The 20,786-nt window shown below is 35.8% G+C and overlaps 1 protein-coding gene across 2 annotated transcripts in view; it reads right to left on the bottom strand.

Annotated features, from left to right (window-relative positions):
• Positions 1–647: 647 nt before the first annotated feature.
• The window catches only part of LOC109537943 (BTB/POZ domain-containing protein 7), a 27,569-nt gene continuing 7,430 nt past the window's right edge, over positions 648–20,786 (bottom strand). Inside the window, exons 2-7 of one of the 2 annotated variants that reach the window (XM_019904933.2) lie at positions 8,072–8,347; positions 7,589–7,977; positions 6,478–6,869; positions 6,164–6,421; positions 4,820–5,003; positions 648–4,744 (exon numbers count right to left, since the gene is read on the bottom strand). In XM_019904933.2, the coding sequence (XP_019760492.1) occupies positions 3,810–4,744; positions 4,820–5,003; positions 6,164–6,421; positions 6,478–6,869; positions 7,589–7,977; positions 8,072–8,316 (2,403 nt within the window). In that variant the 5' untranslated portion in view covers positions 8,317–8,347 and the 3' untranslated portion in view covers positions 648–3,809. The remainder of the gene's footprint in view (positions 4,745–4,819; positions 5,004–6,163; positions 6,422–6,477; positions 6,870–7,588; positions 7,978–8,071; positions 8,348–20,786) is intronic. The other variant, XM_019904934.2, reaches the window with a different exon arrangement.

Genomic DNA, 20,786 nt, shown 5'->3' with positions numbered 1-20,786 from the left:
GGCATGTGTAGGATCTCAAAAGTGCTGCAACGCATTTGTTGAAATATTTGGAAAACAGTTTACTACAGATGGGACAGGCAGAATGAACTTCCAAAGACGGTGTCTTGTCCGGAAATATCTTAAAAATAACACGGTAAAATATACACTCCTGTACAAAATTAACGCATCATCATAACTTCTCATTATTTCTTGAACGATCAGTTAGGCGCCACATACCTAATCCCGTGACTCTCAGAAAACTCTTCTTATCGAATTCACCATTCAAATTTTGATTAGCAGCATGCCCAGACGAATGGTAGCAGTAATGAGCTAGAGGAGGACCTACACATTTCATGTTACTGTTTATTTCTGTTCGTTAATTGATTTTTTTTTCAGATTTCATTATAATATTACATAGATTGTATGATTTAAAACTTAAAAAAAATAAAGGCCATAATGGGAAAATTTTACGATATTTTTTTGATGCGTTAATTTAACACAGAAGTTTATTAATAAAAATAATAAAACGGCGAAAAGTGCAATTGGATTACACATCTAATACGAGACGTAAAGTAAAATGAAAGTTAAGCAAAGCACGCACACATGTACAGAACCATTATGAATGTTGTAAAATAAATTAAATCAGTAAGAAACTATTATTATAAGCCCGTAATCGCATAAAAGCAATTATTTATCTGAAAAATAAAATTACACCGGTGATGAGTATGATTCAGCAGATGAGCATTTCTTTCGTTATTCAATTCAACATGGAACGACAAAAATCACCAAAATCAAATAAATAAGCAGACTATTAAAGCCTTAGAAAAACTGTTTTGACATTTTATTCCTTCCTGACTATAGTCATTATAAGTCCTTTCATATTTTATCGGAAGGGGTAAACGAACTTAAAATGAAACCAACTCGAGGCTAATTAACAATAGAACCAAAAGTTGCAACCATGCATAACCCGGCAGTTTTTGAAAAGATTGTTTTAGAAATATAAGATTTTCTCGCAGTTTCCTTAATCGACATTAATAGAAAATGTGTATAAATGAAGTTACATACAAAGAACATACATTCGAACTAAAATTGAACTACAATTGGTATTAGATGTAAGTATACGTTTAGTAATAGAGCAGAACAATTACAAACTTACTGATTGTTATTACAATTACACTGAAGCCAAAACTTTGAGACATATGGTATGTCTGTACAACTTTACAATATGCGTGGTTGAGTACTAGCAAGACTGTCCAGTTTCAAATTCGCACTTAGAATACATACGCGTAACATAATATGGGAGCTAAAATGAGTTGATCTCAGTGATAAGTCGACGTAGTCGAAAATCTTAATGACCAAATTTCAACATTTCAAAATGAATATTTTCTGAGTTATACATTCTATAACGTGAGACACACCATATACATTGCATTACAAATGAAATGCACCATTCAAGTGAGATTTGATTTAAAAAAAAAACAGAATTATTCAAATCAATTACCACTAATTTAAAAGAATAAGTACATATTGCACTAAATAATTGATCACTGCTTTGAACAACACGGCCGATATTTATTGTGTAATATAATAAATTTAATGTTACTGGTTCAAACAATTATTCAATTTAGAAACGACAGTACTATCCAGAAAACGGCCCCAACAGTTATAGCAGTAAACGTAATTAACTATTATAGATATTTAGTTCAAATTCGATTTTTAAAGGAATAATTGGGAAATGTATAATTTGATTAAAATTGTAGGAAAATTTAAAAATAGAATTTAATATAAAAAATGTTTCATTGGAAAGTATTAAATAGCAATTGTTAAAAATATTTGTTGATTTGAGTAAAGAATGATGCGTAATTTGAAGCGCAGTGTACAAATACAAAAACGAATGTCGCACATTTCTTAATGGGCACTGTCTATATTAAATACAGGGTTTACAGTTGTAACGTGTCCAAAGAATAGATGACAATTAAATCCAGAATAAAACAAAATTGGCGTCATTCTTTTTAGTGGAGTGCTTGGATAATCCCGGAAAAATGTTTGAAATACCTTTTTATGAATTTCTCCTCGATATTAGCTCTCGCCGGTGCACTTTTAACTAATATGAACTATAATGATTTGTTAAGTGATTAGTTTGCTCAAATTACTGCTAACAATACAAAGAAACCCATGCAAAACATGCGTCGACTTAGGCAACATTTATTTTTGAAAAATCATGATTCTACAAATATTTGATAAGAAATCAGAACTGGTTGCCGTCTGCATTCAGGCCGATCATTTTTGAAAAACATCATTTTCAGATGAATTCTTCTTTGTTCGATGTCGCTCTTCCAAGCACAAAATCTATAATAATTTCCAAATCAAGTTCAAATTTTCAACACCACAGATCAATATTTTGCGTATAATAAGCAAATTGATCCTTTTGGGAAAGTCTAAGTGGCCGATACTGAATTGGTGAAGTCACTTATAATGTAATCAAGTAATTCTAACGCCTAGATCCCTAGTCTTATATCACCAAGTACAATTTTCTCGAATTTTTGTTTTAACATAGAACTTGACTATTAGATTTAAATATCAACACTGAATCAGAGGAAGTTTGTTATGAAGTGACTTTGTTATGCGTAGACATCAATAAATATTTATGTTGTACGTTGTATTTGTAGACATTGTTATTGATGTGTAGCACAAAGAAGCTCACAAATATTTTCGTCAGATACAACACACGCTATCCATGGGGCTGGCGGTTTTCAATACATTTCAAAGAAATTTGCACCGAGCGCTTGCTTGAATGTTTACTGGTGGTTTTAACTTTATGTGCGGGTACATAGTGTCTGTAGGCATCATGTCTTCCAAAGTTTTACTGTTATTTACCTTTGCTGATTTGCGTGTGTACCAGTGCGGAAAACGTCGTATATCTGATTCGGGAACATTGTACCTAGTCTAATTTATGATTGCTTTTTTTGTAAATATTTCAGTTTGCAATGAGATTACATTTTTACTAGATTTTCTTTACTGCTTCAATACTCTTAGATAACCCCCTGAAGAATGACTCCAAATTTGAATGACTCTGTAGTGCTTACAAGTTTTAAGACGTTCAGGAAAAAAACCCGAAGACAATAGCGATTACAGACAATATTGTTGTTTTCACAACCATAAAACCTGTATGACGAATATTATATTTATATATTAACAGGAATACAGCAACATCTAAAACAGACACAGGTACATTAATACAGATTTTATACGTCACCTCAGTTAATATATGGAGGTCTTAACGCCAATGATTTACTGAGAGAATATTTTAGTAACATTTACGCTCTACATTAAAATAAAATTGTAGCCATGGCAGACGAAATGACCGAATGGAGCCTAACATAGTGACAACATGTTTAAGTAACAATATTAAGTACTATAACAGCTGCATAAACCTTGACATACAATTTAAGAGATTAAACTGGACAAATAAACAATTTTTAGTATAATTTAGGCTACATTTTAGCAAATTCTTGGTCCACACACAATACAAATCCTTAAGATGGAATAACAACATATAATCAGAGACATAAATATGCCAATTATAATTATGACTTTTTCGAGAATCACAGATTTACTATAACAAACAATAGTATGCTTGAGATATATACAGAACATAAGGTCGAAGAGAGGTAAGCATTTAACATAAATAATTGGAAGAAATGTACAGTTTTTTGTCTGCAAGACATCCGCACTTCCACTCAACTATAAGACAATTTTGATTTATTTGAACATTTGACGCCAATATTTGAAGAAACACGAAGAGAAACTGCAAGTATAATGAATGGGTTCTATAAAAAACGAGGTACAGGCGCAGGGGGGGCAAATGGCGGTCCTGGAGGACATAACCGATAAGCTGCACGAAGGGTAGCACGAGGGGGTGGCCCATCACCTAAGTCTAAGCGTAATTCGGAAGGCGCTGGTGGGGGTCCCAAAGTGGACGGAGCCATGGCCACGTCAGGTAAGCGACCATCAGGCGGCTCTGCAAGGCGCCTCGGCGGAGTGACAAGCCGGCGCCTAGCGGGGCTGCGGCGGCCTGCAGTCGAGTTTTCTTCAGTAAGTGTACCAATGCGGTAGGCTTCCAATGCTTCCGCCACATTATCAGGTAGGTTGAATTCGCGTACCACTCGCAAACGAATCTGCCGACCAATCTCAGCTCGAGAACCGAGAGGCATACTCAACGCCAGTTGGCACCCGGGTGCCTGACGTAACTTTTGCTCACGTTTTAGCATAGTATTTAATGCGGCAGCATCAGGCACTGGAGGAGCACTAGATAAAACATCCACTCCAGACGGGCCACCTCGAATATCAGTCATATACGAAATATCGGGATCCGGACCACAACGAGCACGCCTTCCACGCAATATTTCTGCTTCTTGTACCAACTGATCTTCAACCAGTACCTTTAACTCGTCGTAGTAAGGAATAAACAATCGGGGTTGAACAAATAGCCCGTTCATTTTAGAACCGCGAATCCACGCATTAACACGTAAGTTTTCACGTTCTCCGCCAATCATATGACTAGGAGGAGTACTTACTAGGCCACGCCGAATGGCTTGAAGAAGTACTTCGCTATTTGGTGGCAGCACATGATCCATACGAACCCAGGGCAGCAAATCTGATAAGATTTCTCTCAACTCGATGTCACTTAAGTCTCTTTTCTTGACCCCTTTCCTTGTCACAGAATGAGCTGTGTGACTAACTACATTAGGCTCTGAAAACATTCCTGATATCAATGAAAATAGAGTATTCAACTAAATGAGTTCGAACGAAAATGAATCGTTAATGGATAGTAACTCACCTCTATCTTCCATTCTGCGGATTAGTTCGTGTTCCCCCCATTTCAAAACAGCTTGTAGAACTTCAAGCTCACTTGCTTGCAGGAACGGACTTTTCAACACTTCTATTATATGTTCTTTGTCTAGTTGGTGCAGCACAGGGGATTGAGCAACCGGCTGGAATTCCTCTCGTAAAAAATGTAATGCCTGAAAGGAATCAGTAGCTTAGTACAGGACGTAATAAGCAATTTCAGCGCAAAAAAATTAATATAACAAAAATAGTAAGCGTATTCTCCGATAAATTAATTTTAAAATTACGCAAATAGGTAAATGAAACATAATTAGAATACGGCTAATCGTGCATACTGAAGTAGGGCCCTTAAATAACAAAAAAAATCCACGTTCAGTCGGTATCAACAAATACTTAGGACTAGGCACTACATAGATGAAAATAAAAGAGTATTGGAAGTTGTTCGGAAAGATGTCAGAATATTGGGACAATAGTTTGAGCGCGATTTCCGGCTGTGGAACATTGTTTAAATAATTAAAGAAAGTGCGAAAACCCGTTTTTTTGGGCATAACTTTTGATCCGGTGATGTTATTGAAAAAAAGTTTAATACTTTTTTTCAAGTATTGAAGATACTTACAATATAAGACAAAATCTATTTAGTTCCCGGAAAAAATCTAATCCGACTGGGTTAGATTGTTGTGATCAAATACGGTTTCAATCAGAAGTACTGAATTGTTGTTCAACTCTGACTCCATTGTTACAGTATGTTGATTAAGAATTGCTCAACTTGTAATTGAACATTCATCTGACCAAATTAATTTTCATGCAAAGAACGACCCTCGTCAGACTTATTTAAAAACCAGTGACAAATTTATTTTTGTTTCATGTCCTAGTTTAGGTCCGATAAGTTTTTTACCTGCCCCCGTATACTTATTCTGAAAATGGCATTCAGCAATCATTATAAAGAACCTTTTCTGTAAAACATTTTTTTGGATCTCTTTAATCTAGGAAAATACATACAAGGTCATTTTGAAATTGACAACTTTTAGATTTTTCCCTGTACTTCTTAAGCGACCGTGCATTTTCAAATTTTGATTTTACCATGTCGTTTGGTCTAAAAAGAGCATATGACAGCAATACCACTTTATTGATAGAACTAACAATTACCAGGATACCATGTCGGAAATGGGCCACCCTGTACATTCCTTAGGTTTGGAATATCCTACAAAAGTTTGAATCTTCCTCCGAAAGTGGTAGCTATCTACTGAAACGCACGTCAGGTCAAAACAATCAGGGAAGCATAGTTTTTACCAGAAGTGTACAATTATTTCGCTATGCCACACAAAACAACACTGACCTGTCTATGAACCCAAGCAGATCCATAAGGCTGGCGCGACCACTGCAATACTGACGGTAGAGTATCTAGTGACAATGCTTCTAATATCAAGTCCTCACAACCTTGAGCTAATATATCCAGTTCTAAAAACCGTCCTATTTGATACAATTCCATAGCTTCTTCTAAGGGTGAAGGCCTGGCTCTTCCTGTGTGTGCCAGAGCTTGCGCTTCTCCCAATCCCCCGCCACAACCTCCGCGGGAAATTAGATTCAAGTCAACCTAAACAAAATGGATTATTGATCAACTGCTTGAAATTATTCTAATATAATCCATACCTGATCCAGATAAACGGCATGAAGTAAAACTCTGGCATATCTTTTGGGGATGACGCCTTCATCTAATACAATCCGCGTTGGTTGCCTTTCTTCCTGAATCCGTGCCCGCCGCGCTAAGAGTGATCTAAAGAAAGGCGACCGAGCAGCCAACACAGCTCTATGACATGGAAGTTCCAATCGAGGTCTGAATCCATATTCTGATCCAGCTGAGTCTGGCCTGGGCCCTAAAAGTCCGTCCGCGCCTTCAGTGAAGACCAGGGCTGCGTCAGCGTGGTCACCGGAATCTAAAAGGTATCGCAAATCGTCTTCTAAGGGATTGGGAGAACCAAATTCTTCCCGCAGTCTTCTGAGGAGATTCAAGTCTATGCTGCCATTATGATGGCAAATATCACCTACAAATTAAATGTTTAAATCAATTATTGTGACTGTATTTGTCTCACTTTTAAAAGCCGACCAGTTTTATTTTTTGAGTCCGAGCATTCAGTCAAAAAACCGAAAACAGTGAAAACTCGAACGATAAGCGAACAGTCACAGCTCCACAAAAAATTCCCGGTTATGGCAGGCCACCGCGTAATAGAGATATGTATTTAATTAAAACGCAATATTTATTTTCAGCTTCTTTATGGTTTTCATGTGTTTTATAACATTTTCCACATCACAACACCTAGTCTTGGTGGGATTTTAGCTGCCATTAATTTTGCAAACTTCTTTGCGATACGAAGCAATTTAGTGCGGCAAGAACATGAAGCAACCTCACATAGTATTTCTCCAGTAACGCCATACTTAAATGTATGTATATAATAATACTAGAAAAGCTCCCGCCAATAGAGATCATTTACATTTGGAGTATTGCTTTCAGTATATCCTCCTTAGATGAAGGAACTAAACAGGGTCATTCAAATATGACTTAGGTGGCCGTATTAAAAATATATAAATGTTTTAGCGCAAAAGAAATAGTTATCGGCTGTTAAAAGTGAGACATACAACACCATATTACTAAGGGACACCAAGGAATAAAGACGAAATTATTTTTCCGAGAATGGCACTAGTTTTTGCAGTAGTTGAAATTTGAATTAAGGCAAAACGACCACAATATATAAGTGTAACTTACCAGTATATAAGTATCTAAGCAAGGCTGAAAACAACTGCACATCAACAGAAGGTGAACGGAGATCCAAACAGATCCGCGCACCATATCCAGGACAACCAGCTAATAAGTCTCTAAAATAAGGGCACCTGGCCGAAACCAGAGCTCTATGAATCGGAAAGCAAGCTCCCCGATATACTAAATCTGCGTCAGTACAATATTTAAAATCATAAAGTGATGATAAGTCTTGCTTAAATGTAGCGGCAGGTGGTCTAGCGAGTTCAGCTTGTACACAGAGATCTTTAAGTGCTTGGAGAGCATCATATTCCTCAAGAAGAGCTGCAACTTCGACAGGACTCCAATCAGATACTAGCTCACGTAATATTCTGCCATGGTCGCAAGCTTTCGAAGACCTGAAATAAAAGAACTTCTTCAGTATTTTGACTCAATTGATTTTAATGTAATTGTTTAAATTTGTCTATAGTATGAATTCTGCTACTCATTTACCTGCGCCTGCGGATAAATTTCTTTTTAAGAGTTGCAAATCCAGTAACACGTTTCTTTTTTTCACGGGGAGCGGGTGGCTCAAAACCTGGTAAATTCTGACTCAAATCCAATCCTGCAGCCCCTTCGGCTCCTTGCGATGCCGACGCACTGGCCCCCATTCGCTCTGACATGCAGCGCTCACTCTCTAAGCCTTCTCTCCAGCCGGGCTGAGGGGCACACGGAAATAAACAACCAAATATGCTCATGTCGTTCCGCCGCGAAATGAGCGCACTTGTCCTGTAACAATTAACATTATAATAATTTAATTATAACATTTATGAATGACAATATTGCCTCAATTTACTCGTTGGAATGGCTGTTAACGAATATAACAAACTACGTGAAACATTTTGTAAAGGATTTAACAACTTTGCAATTTGTAAACAATTTACGTGATTTTTCGTTATCAGACAATACAATGCTTTATCGGATTTACTGAATTCGTTCATAATGAACATAAAATTAACCAAGCTTGTATTACTTATGTTAAATTATCTCGCTTATAGTATACTTTTCGGGTATTTCCCCGGATTATTAGCAAGTCAAATCGGGCCGAAGTGTGGCCCAACTTAACATCGGTAATAATGTGTAGTGATCTTTCAGGAAATTCAAAATGCAAATATCTTTATAAAAATCTAGCGATAAAACAGAAATTCGAAATTCGCGAAAAAAATTAAAAACGCTTAAAAACAGAGTGATGTTTGCCAAATAAAGAATTGTCATAAATCGACGGTTTCAAGCATTGGGAAAAAACCGCGAAGATTTGATTCATCAAATTAACGTTCACTGCTAAAGCTTGCAGAAAACAGCTCATAAAGATAAGGGACTTTTGCAGTGGTTAACTCAGAAAAAACAGAGAAATCTTCCCCAAAACGCCCACATTCTTCAAGAAAAAACTAGTCAAATGGGTACTAAAATTAAAAAACAAAAGTTTGGGTATTCTAGAAGTTGGATTGAGCGTCTGAAGAAAAATCTCCTCACTTGAGCTTTCGGTACATTGTGAATGCGCCGCGGTCACGCTCGCATCGCCTTAGGCCAGAATAATCGCTTTATATATCTGGGACATAAAAACTAAGATCGTTGGAAAATTGGCCAGTCGTACATTAGAAAAAATAAATAAATAGCCACCGGTGAAATACCAATCAACCAGTAAAGTTTGCGCACATAAAATCCTACCGACAAACTTCTTCATTGAGAGCTAAACAAACTACATTTTGATTTTTAGTTGATAATTTTCCAGCACACAATAAATTATTTTTATGAAATTGGTTGGGCACTTATAAATCGAGAAGTAATTCGGTCAGAGTAATTAAAATGTTGGAAGCAATTCTACGTGAAAAGAACATTTTCACGACGCTTTTAGATTCCATAAACTTCATTCATCGAGCCTCCCAGAAAAATACTAACAAAACCATTGCATGCTGTTATAAACATGCAACATTTTACGGGTTTGATTCATATCACGGGTTTCCAATAAATAAATGAATGTATCAAGAAACAGCCAGTGATCCTACTGAAACCGACAATAATTTTCATAATTTTGTTCGGATTGGCGACAAGCTTGTGTCTAGGCATGCGGCATGCACATTTCTACTACTTGCAAATCAGTCAATATTATATTTATGTAACATCTTTAAATATTGTGATTTGCCAAAATAATAATAATCTCTAATTAATTTGAAAAATGCTATAGACCAAATCAGTTTTCTGCCCTTGCATTTACATGTGTGTGGTCTGCTAGGTTACAAAGTTTATAAATAAATATAAAATAAAACTTATAAACCTACCAATCTAAGCTTATTCCTATCTAATATACTATTGTGCATTTATTTTCCTGTTTAGTTCGGTTGTGTTTGTAAGTGTTGTTCCGAAAAGACAAGGGACAACAAAGGGGTTCTGTAATCGTCCAGTCGTGGGGGTGTTTTTCCATTTTGTCTGTAACTGTATCAGGTATGTCTTTCAGGTATTTTTGTCATGTTTGTGCGATCGTATAGGAATTGCTTTGAAGGATTATGCAGTGGGATTTGGGGATTATTTTTGTAATAAGTTTTAGTGCGATTTGTTCAGTATGTGCCGCTTGGACTTTCCGTTGAAAGAAAGTAACGATGAGGATACCAACGGGAGCGAGTTTAACGATAAAGCTGTAGATACTCTTACTTCAATTAAAGAAATGATGCAGAAAATAGTCGAAAGTTATGATTGTGCATATTTTTTCTTAGATTGAACTCCGACCATCCTGACCATGTTTTCATGCATTATTCAGGTTCACCATATCCGAAAACTACTAGAATTATCATTCTTATGGGGTGCAATATGCGCAAATACGTTCTAGTTGGACAATATACACAGTAAAGGTTTAAAAATTATACAATATTTATTTTGTACATAAAGCTACTAGATGAACGAAACTTTGTCCAACTTTTTTGGGTCGACATATTGGAATTCCTCAACCTCTTCTATGCACATTGAAGGGAGCGCGGTCAGACATACGCAAATTTTCTTTAAAGTCGGTATATTTGTTTATCTCCTAATTATGACAATTATTAACTACGAGATTTCCGTTTGGGTACATTTTTTTACAAAGAAAAAGTATCATGGTGGTTTCTACAGATGATTCTTCTCGATTTTGTAGTTTGCAGTCGCCGCATCTATAGGGAAGTAACAATTCGTACAGTTTAGTACCTCGTAAACTATTTAATGAACGCAGTTACGTACAAATCGTGCACTCAACAAATAACTATAACTTTTTTAATCGTTGGCTTTTAGTAAATGTTCGAAGTGATCTCCTCTAACAACCTTACAAAGATTAATCATCCGTAAAAAGTCAAAATGCATTAACGGGGATTATAGTATTGGTTGAAATTGCATTTTCAAATAGTTTACGAGGTAATTGACTATTACTTCTCTACGAATACCGCAAACTTTAAACTTCAAATAAATCAAGAATGAATGCCTGTAGTGGCTTGTACCAAGAAACCCAATTTTTTTCCTATACGCGAAAATAAAATAATCCATTTTTCGGTTTCTTATCTTAACTTTGAAGTGCTATATTTCGGAAACGGCACGGTTTTGAATTCAAAAATTGGGATACATCAAGTTTTCAGCTCAGAAATTTGGGCCAGGATATTGTTCATATATTTTACAGGCTATCACTGTGTTTCTTGCAATGAGCGCAGCCTTTCACAATAAAGTCCTCTAATTCGTTTAAAGTATTGAGTAAATTTATAAACTCAACGTCTGAGCCGTCGAATGCTATCATAGAAAAATCTAAAGTTGCATAGCAAAAATTTCAGTTTTCACATCGCGCGTTCATAGTCGAGATAGGCATGTTCTGAGAGAGGAATTTTTCAAACTATTTTCAGTCTAGAGCTCAAAGAAAGTGACCCAAAACAAGGAAAGCATCCCTTGTTTTTGATTCTTCCAGAACTTTTTCGGGAGAGCAAATTCCAGGAATGAAGGAAGACTCTTAACGATTCATTTAAAACTTGTTCCCGCGGGTGTCAGTTTTCTCATCCTTAATAATATTTGAGAAAGATATAGGTCTATTCTGATTTCTTGGCTATATGCATTTGTCATAAGTAGTTGTAGGCGCCCAATATAGGGTTTCATTCATTATTATATATTTGATATTTCATTTCATCATATTATATCACTTTTGACTTTACTAATATATTTTAATTATAAATTAATCCTTTATGAACATTTGCGGCTGCAAATAAATTAACGAAAGTTAAAAGTAATTTGAATTTAAAAATGGCTTCAATGGACAAACGATTTTAGAGTAATAGAAGAAAGGGATCTTGGGCCGAACCTAAGAAAACTACCATACATTTTCATTCCAGTAGTTGTTAATGTTTCCACAAGGAAGTTTCAAATCAATACAGTTTTATTAGATTTTTTGTCACCGCTACACATTCGACGAAGCGTATCTCTAAGTTTGATAGTACACTGAATTACTAAATGTCGCTAGTTTATTTTTAGAGTAGCATTCCAAAAATACAACATCAAATAATGATTTTTCTATGGTCGACTATTAAACTTAAAAGGTTAAAACCTTTAAACTAAAATCTCCGGGGGAAAGGGGAGATCCCGCAATGTCAGATGGCCCTTAGTGGTTTAACCACCGGCCTACCATATTCTCTCTTCTTCAGACCTTCTCTCCAAGAACAAAAGTTAAAAATTGTTTTGATACTTTTGTAGTCGAAAGAACAACTTTTGCATTTCATAATAATCACCTTTGTACAAACTCCCCATGTTGTAGACATAAAACGTTTCAAAAGCAAATAATGCAATTTCATAAATGAAGGGAAAAGGCGAACAGTAGTTCTATATACAGGGCGTTTTATAAAAATACCGACAAACTTGTAGGGATGGGAGAGGACAGCAAAATAAGTTTTCTTGTTCTATAAACATCTGCCCGAAAACAGTGTTTTCGAGATGTAGAGAAAATGAAATAAAAAAATGGTTTTTATTAATATCTGTGTGAAAAACGCTTCAGGCGATTTTAATGAATCGGTATGGAAAAAATGCATTCGGTAGTTTTGTTGCAATTATGAAGCTTTTTTTCCCTAAATCAACTAAAAAGATAATTTCCCTGTTTCCTGAATTTCACCTTTCGTATATTGCTTCCTTCACGAGAAAAAAAAAATCCATAGAATAAATGATTATGTACTAAGTTATCAATTTTTTTAAGTTTATAGTTGTTCAAAATGTTGAGCATTTGCTTATTTCGAGAAATTTAATTTAAAAAGTTACTACACCTACTCATTTGAGAGTTGGATTTCAGAAAATGCTAGATTGAACTAAATATGTATAGATCTAGTAGTTCACTGAAAAATGTAGGTAATATCGAATCAGTTTTTTTTCAAAATCTGTACACTTATATTACATTTTGCAATTTTTTTGGTTTTTGCAACATTTGTATTAGATGCAACGTGCAACTATCTTCTAACTGGCTTCTTTGTTTGTTATGTGGCTTCTCATAGGCGTGCTCGGTCGTTATCATCGTAATAAGGAAAGCTTCCCATAAATATGGCTCGGCAATGGCAAAAAATGTTTATTGCATGTTAAAAAAACATATTTTATATACACCGACCTTGTTAGATGTGCCAGGATTCGATTTTTATATTAGTGTTCGTTGAAATCCATATAGGTTTTTTTTCTAGAACATAAATTTCGATTTCTAGCTTATATGTAATATTGTAATGGATTTTACTTTTCTACTGATCATATTTCTATCACTTTATTCTGTTGGAAATTTCTCCCACTTCTGTATTCAGCCACGTTCTGGTTTGGGATACTAATGAAAATATAATGAAATAATGAAATAATAATATTTTATGCCAAGAATTTTTTTTCGGTGTCTATGAATGAACTTTTTTCCACGTTCTTTGTTTATACAATCTGTAGCTATGCAGCTGTATTTATTTTGATGTTTTATTTCTCTAAATTATTTTTGAAACAATGTCGCTATTTGAATAAATATTCGTATTTAGGGTATTAAATAATAATATGCAAAATTCGACTGTCACTAATTTTTTAGCTTATTTTACAAATGAAATACATTCGTTCCGATTACGGATTTTTAAACTTTCACACTTGCGGTATTTTCCTTAGAACTCTTGCAGTTTTTGAGATATTTCACTCGAATTATGAGAATAGCTAGGCTGAGGCTCACGGACATGTGTTTTTTTTATAGCTATGAGGATCTACAGTGCTTTTACATGAGTTTTGTTAAATTTTGAAGAATTATAAGTTAATGTTTACCTTCTAGTGGTTTTTCCCCATCTGATAGGTATATATCAAGCAATAGATATAATTGATGATTATAAGAATAAAGAAACGTATCATATTCAGCTACAAGCATCAACCGTGTCTCAACAAGGTATGACTCAACCCAGAGTCCTCACTTGGAGCAGTTATCTATCTATAATTTACTTTACGGTAGTAACTTTAAACTATCTCCGAACCCAGCAAATTTACAACCGAAGTTGCATCCTGCCCCTGCTAATCCTGGGTTGTTCCATCCTTTTAAATGAAGCATTAACAGTGTTGAACTTTAAATGGATATTAAAGAAAAGCAGTTTAATTTTATGAAAAATAAATAAATACAAAAACATAATATAAGAACGGTAAAGCGGATTTTATAGAAAGGGAATATTCAAATACAGTCGAAAAGGTTGCTCTGTGAGGTAGACTCACTAATTAACATTATGTTTAATGTTTAACCAAACAGAAATACCTTGAAAATGTTACTCTGTGAGAAACACTCACCTGATAAATAATTTCAAACATTAGCACGAAGTCACACTAATTATGACGTTCCCTCGAACTCGAGAATTGGGCACCTGGTGGTACAATAGGTTGCACAGRCGTCCCGCCGCCGTATCTCTGTGTATTCCTTTTCCTAATTCAAATTTATGGCTTCATTTTTCTATTCACCCTGAGAGGGATGAAATTCCTTCCCATCCAAGATAACACCAGTTCAATCTTTACAATTAAGAAAACGTTTGGAATCGGCAAATCAGTACTTAGCCAATTTCGAGAAAATTAATCTGGAAACTATAGAAGTTTCCACAGACATCGAATCGGAAACTAATAAATTCGAGGAATTACAAAGTACAGGGTTATCGATTTTATGCCTGCGAAAGTAAAGTAAAAAAAAACACACAAAATATTCAGATGGAGACGAAAATTTTAATTCAATATAAAGATTAAACCTTGCCATTATACGTGAAAAATAATATAATTTAAATGTCCTCCACGGGACCTCCTACTGGCTTCAATCCTTTTGAGGTAATTTTGAATGACTTTTCGGCACATTACCGGTCATAACTTCACGGACATTGGCTTTCAGATGCTCAAGAGTTTGAGGACACGATCTTTCGCATAGCCCCACAAAAAGAAGGATCTTGCGGGCCAATTGACATCACTCAATTTCGAAGTTACGCGTCCTGGAAAATTCTCTTGCAATAAGGCTCAACTGCCAGTGTTGTGTGACTCGTTGCCCCGTCCTGCTGGAACTCCCAGTCTTCCAGATCATAATCTTCAATTTCTCTCCAAAAATAATCGGTTAACATGCGTCCATAGCGCTCAGAATGGACTGTTATGACTCTTCCTTGACCGTTTTAAAAAAAATACGGGCCAATAACACCACCGGGCCATAATGCACACCAAATGGTCACTTTTTCAGGATGCAAAGGCCTTTCTGCGATCACCTGAGGATTTTGAGAGCCTCATATACAGCTGTTCTGTTTATTCACGTAACCACCGAGCGAAAAATGAGCCTCATCGCTGAAGAAAATTCGGTTCGAAAAATCATCATCAACGGCTTGCTGTTCAATCACCCAATTTGCGTATGTTCTGCGTTGCCCATAGTCTTGAGGCTTAAGTTCTTGAGTCAGTTGGACTTTGTATGGCTAGAGCTTCAAATCCAATTGCAAAATTCGCCACAATGAGCCGTAAGACAAGCCCAAATGTTGAGCATGTCGGGGAATCGACGAATTCGGGTCTTCCTTCTTACTTTGAGCAACAACAGCGATATTTGCAGCTGAACGAATGTTGCGATGATGCACAGGCCTTACAATATCAGTAACCGATCCAGTCTCTTCAAATGTTTTCACWGCGTTCGAAATTGTATACTCTATGGGTCGATTATGTCGACCGTAATCTGCTCGTAAAGCCCTAAACGTTGATWCATCAGAATCACCATTTTTATAGTAACATTTAATAATTTTTACGCGTTCTTCGACAGTTAAACGATCCATATTCCAAAATAGCTTTCAAGTTGAACTGAAGTTCAGTGTCTTACTACAACTTTGGGCATGTTTTTCCATGTTCATTGTTTTCCATTGTTCCTTTGGCATGTTAATGAGCTTCGATCGGCACTCATGTCTCTGATTAAAATTGCTCAACATGAGTCATTTAACGAAGATTTTAACCTTTTAAGGAATGAGACTTGCTTGAGGCCAATTTCATCCCTTCTCAGCAGTAATCCCTTTTTGGATTCTGACGGCATTATTAGAGTTAGTGGTCGGCTCCATCATTCTCAATTTCCTTACGAAAAACGACATCCAATTGTGTTGTCTGGAAGGCACTGCCTTTCTCATCTCATCGTGTCACATGAACATATAAAAATTACTTCATGCTAGCCCCCAGCTATTACTTTCCTCTTTAAAAGAGCAATATTGGATTGTTTGTGGACGGAATCTTGTTAGAAAGGTTGTTCATGCATGTGTTAAGTGTTTTCGCTCCTCTCCCAGGTTTACTAATCCAATTATGGGAAATTTGCCTTCGCACCGTGCAAGGGCTTCCCCCCTTTGAGTTGATTATGCTGGCCCATTTACTATAAAGGACAGACCGTAAGGGAAGTGTTACAAAACTTCTAAGTGTTACCGGTTGTTTTTCAGCAAAGTCTATCCATCTTGAGCTGATAACCGATTTGACCACCGAGGCCTTTAATCTCGCGTTTCGCTGTTTTGTTGCTCGTCGTGGTAAACTATTACATGTTTACTCCGATAACAGTACTAACTTTGTAGGTGCAAATTCCGAACTTCTAGAGCTAGAAAAATTGTGATTTACAGCCCTTGACTCCGGCTCACTTTCTCATTGGAAGACCTATGACAGCCTTGGCAGATCCAGACGTCATCCATATATCTGAATCCAGACTGTCAACTTTTCAACGCGTTCCGCAGTTCAAGCAGAACCTGTGGAAACGGTGGAGCTTGGAATACATTCCTGTAGGTCTGAGTAACTCAATGAATTTTTAAGAGTTGGTGCAGTGCTACGCAAATGGCTTAGTGCGCCAACCCAACGCCCGGGCGCAATAACTCAGTTCCGTTGCTGGGAAAATGTTGATGACTTTTTTATTTGTGTTTAGATTTATTAAGATAGATAAAACTATTAAGGTTTTCGTAAAAATAGATAACAAAACTAAAAGTTTTTAAGCAAAAACGCAAAAGTAACGGAAGTATAGTAAACGGAAAGTAATTAATATTACCGTGAAAAAACCACCAGAAAGCAAAAGTTTACAAAAAATAATTTGTAAAATTCGCCGCCCTTACCGCTCTGAAGATTTTTAAAGTTTCTTTGAAATTTGGCGTCATTCCAGTTTTAGCAACGTTTTTTTAAGCAATTCTGTCTACCAAAAGAACGCGACTTTTTCTAAAAATACTGACAAGCTTCAGATATTTTCCGCGAAAATTAAAAAAATCGGTTTTATTAGAATACTTGGCTCCTTCGTCCCATTGTAAAAAGTTTCGAAATCCCTTTCCAGCTTCGTATTTAGAACAAGAATCAAATAATTGTCTATCAAAACACGAACAGAATCAGCGAAAGTTTATAATAAATTATTTGAAAAACTCGTCACCTCCATTCCTCTGAAGCCTGTAGAGCTTGTTAAAAAATATGGTTTTTTAGTATTGACTGATTTTTTTGCTTTACTTTCCACTCAAAAACGCTCTATTTTGTAGAGGTTCACTTAAAAATACTGACGATCTAGAGGTACTCGAAAAATTAGGTACAAGATAAATCTATAGCTTTGTAGGAATTTCACAAAAACTTATTTCAGCGTCGAACTCGGGACAAAAACGAAAATAAATTTCTCCCGTTTTTTCCCGAAAGTCATTAAGATTTTCTCAAAAACCTATCACAAAACTAAAAGTTTTTAATCGAAAATGCAAAAAGCATTATTTTCCGATGATTTTCTTCTTTTTTGGCAATAATGGGGTGGTTTCAGTAAAAAAAATGACAAAATTAATTTTGCTAGAACATTCGCCTCATTCATCGTTTGCAGAGAACTTTAGAAAACAATTTTCAGCTTCGAATTTGACACAAAAACCAAATAATTTTATTCACTTTTTTACCCTTATAGGCCAATAAGTTTACTTCCATGTCTATCTCAATTATTTGAAAAAGCACTTCTTCATCGACAAGAACTAATTAATTCTTGACCACCAATTTGGCTTTCGCAATCAACACGCGGCAGTCGAACAAGTCCACAGAATTACTGCAAAAATCTCCGAATGTCTAGAGAATAAACTATATTGCTCTGCAGTGTTTATAGACGCACAACAAGCATTYGATAGAGTATGGCATAAAGGGTTACTCTACAAAATTAAAAAAACCCTACCCCAATTTATCTACTATTCAGTTCATACCTAAAAAGCAGAACGTTTCAAATCAAGGTAGATGATGCGATATCCAAATCTTACAATATTATTCCAGGTGTTCCCCAAGGCTCAGTGCTGGGACCGGTTTTGTTCTCTTTATACACAGCGGACTTTAGCTGCAACAAAAAGGCCACTCTGGCCACCTTTGCAGACGACACAGCAATCTTAGCAGCAGATGAGAATCATTCACTGGCTTCTAAGAAAGTACAGGAAAACCTTAACATGTTAGAAGATTGGCTGCAGAAATGGAGAATAAAAGTAAGCGAATCAAAGTCTTCACACGTAACATTCACGTTAAGACGAGAAACGTGTCCATATGTCACCCTCAACGGTAAACAAATACCACAAACAAAACACATAAAATACTTGGGCATGCATCTGGATCACCGATTAACATAAAAACATCATATCCAAGCTAAGCGGAAGGAACTAAACATAACAATTAAGAAAATGTATTGGCTGATTGGTCGACAATCCAAACTATTTCTCGAAAACAAAATATTAATCTACAAATGTATCCTGAAGCCAATATGGACCTATGGTGTCCAATTATGGGGCACAGCGAGCAAATCGAACATATCTATTATTCAAAGGTTCCAATCAAAAACACTCCGTACGATTACCAACTCACCCTGGTACGTTTCAAACAGAACACTCCACACTGACCTCAATCAAGCTACCATACAAGAAGAGATTCAAAGATTCCACTCCAAGTACCAAGATCGCATCGCCTGCCACCCTTAACAAGGCGACTCAAAAATTTTTACTCAACAGACCTAAGTAACCGATTTTAATTAGCTAATTAAATTAATTTCCGAGCGTAAAGTGATGAGAAAAATGTGATTATAGAAGACTATAATCTCTAATCATGTTACATAGATCATATAACAGTATTACTTATTGTCAAAATGCATGACAGATTGTAATAATAAAAAAATAAAAAAAACAAACTTTTTTGCCGAAAGCAATTAAGATTAGCTTGAAAAAAACGACCAGAGCAAAAGTTTCCAAAAAAATTATTTGGAAAATTCGCCACCCTCATCGCTCTTAAAATTTTTCAAGTTTCTTTACAATTTCAGGTTATTCCAGTTTCAGGAAAGTTTTAATTAAATAATTCTTCAAAAAAAAACGTTCAAAAACGTATAATTTTTTGTTTTACTTAAAATACTGACAATCTTCAGGCATTTTCTGTGAAAATTCTAAAATAAATTTTATTGGAACACTCTGCTCCTGAAAAGCTTTGTAATTTTTTTCTACAACTGTTTGCATCTTCGAATTTTGGACGAAACCTAATAATTTTTTCCAAAAAATATTTCCCCGAACAGAACAAATGAAAGTTTATAATCAATTGTCGCTGTGAATAAATTGGTTTATTTAAATTCCGGTTTCTTCACCTTTAGGTCAATATTTCTAAACAAAACTCTCTCTAAACAGAACAACGCGTTTTTCCTAACGTTTTAGTGTAAAGTACTGAGACTCTTTTTTGCAAAAAAAGTTAAAAGATGGATTTTCAAAAGTCGTCGTCTTTACGATTGATACTCTTTATCGTCTTTTTCGAATACCCGTTTAACCTTTGAATTAGGGACAAAATTGAAATAAAGTTATCGTGTTTATTTTTCGACAAAATTTAGGTTTCCTCCAAAAACGACCAGAGAAAATAAAAGCAGATAATCAATATTTGGAAAACTCGTCACCCTCATCGCTCTGAAGTTTTTTTAAGTTTCTTCAAAACTTCCTAATTTTCCCGTTTTAGATCAAAAAGCAATCGTATGCGCAAAAGCAATATGTTGATGGCTTTTTTTGTTAGATGTTAAAATTCCGTCATCAGCCATGAATTATAACCCATTAACCAATGAGTTAAAACTCATTAACTCAGAGAGCAGCAACAACTCAAAAGCGCAACTCAACACAGTGTTACTCAGGCCTACATTTCGGAGCTTCAACAGCGCACAAGTGGAGATACAATCGCTCGGAACTGAAAAATCACACCTTAGTTCTAATAAAGGAAGAACAGCAACCGCCCCTTCAATGGAGACTTGGAAGAATTGTCAGTTCATCCAGGAACAAATTGCATTTTGCGAGTTGCTATTGTGCGTACAAATCGAGGTGTTGTGCGTCGTTTTTTCTCGAATTGTGTCCTTTGCCGCTTGAGAATAATTCCATGTCAGTGCCATAACTTTGTGTCCACCAATCATGTTCTGTATTTTTTTGTTGTTGTTTTGTATGGTAGTATCTAATGTTTGTACTAGTTTGTTTAATGCCTCATATAACTTTTTATTGTTGGTTATTGTTAATTAAGTTAGCCCTTTCAAGGCCGGGGTCATGTTAGCGCCACAAATTGTATTATGCAAGCTTGCATTTTCTTCCGTTTTGTATTGTGCCGCCATCGATGCAGTCGAAGATGCCTCTAAAAGCCCGTTTACACGCTCAAGCCATCTGAACGATTTGGCTTGCGCAAGCCAGATCTGTGCAGATGAACTGAACGAAAATCTGGCGTTTACACGTTC

Source organism: Dendroctonus ponderosae, unplaced genomic scaffold (assembly GCF_020466585.1).
Source record: "Dendroctonus ponderosae isolate FM_Combo_2020 unplaced genomic scaffold, Dpon_F_20191213v2 Dpon_F_20191213_1, whole genome shotgun sequence".
NCBI classification, from domain to species: domain Eukaryota; kingdom Metazoa; phylum Arthropoda; class Insecta; order Coleoptera; family Curculionidae; genus Dendroctonus; species Dendroctonus ponderosae.
This window is presented reverse-complemented; position numbering and strand designations above follow the sequence as displayed.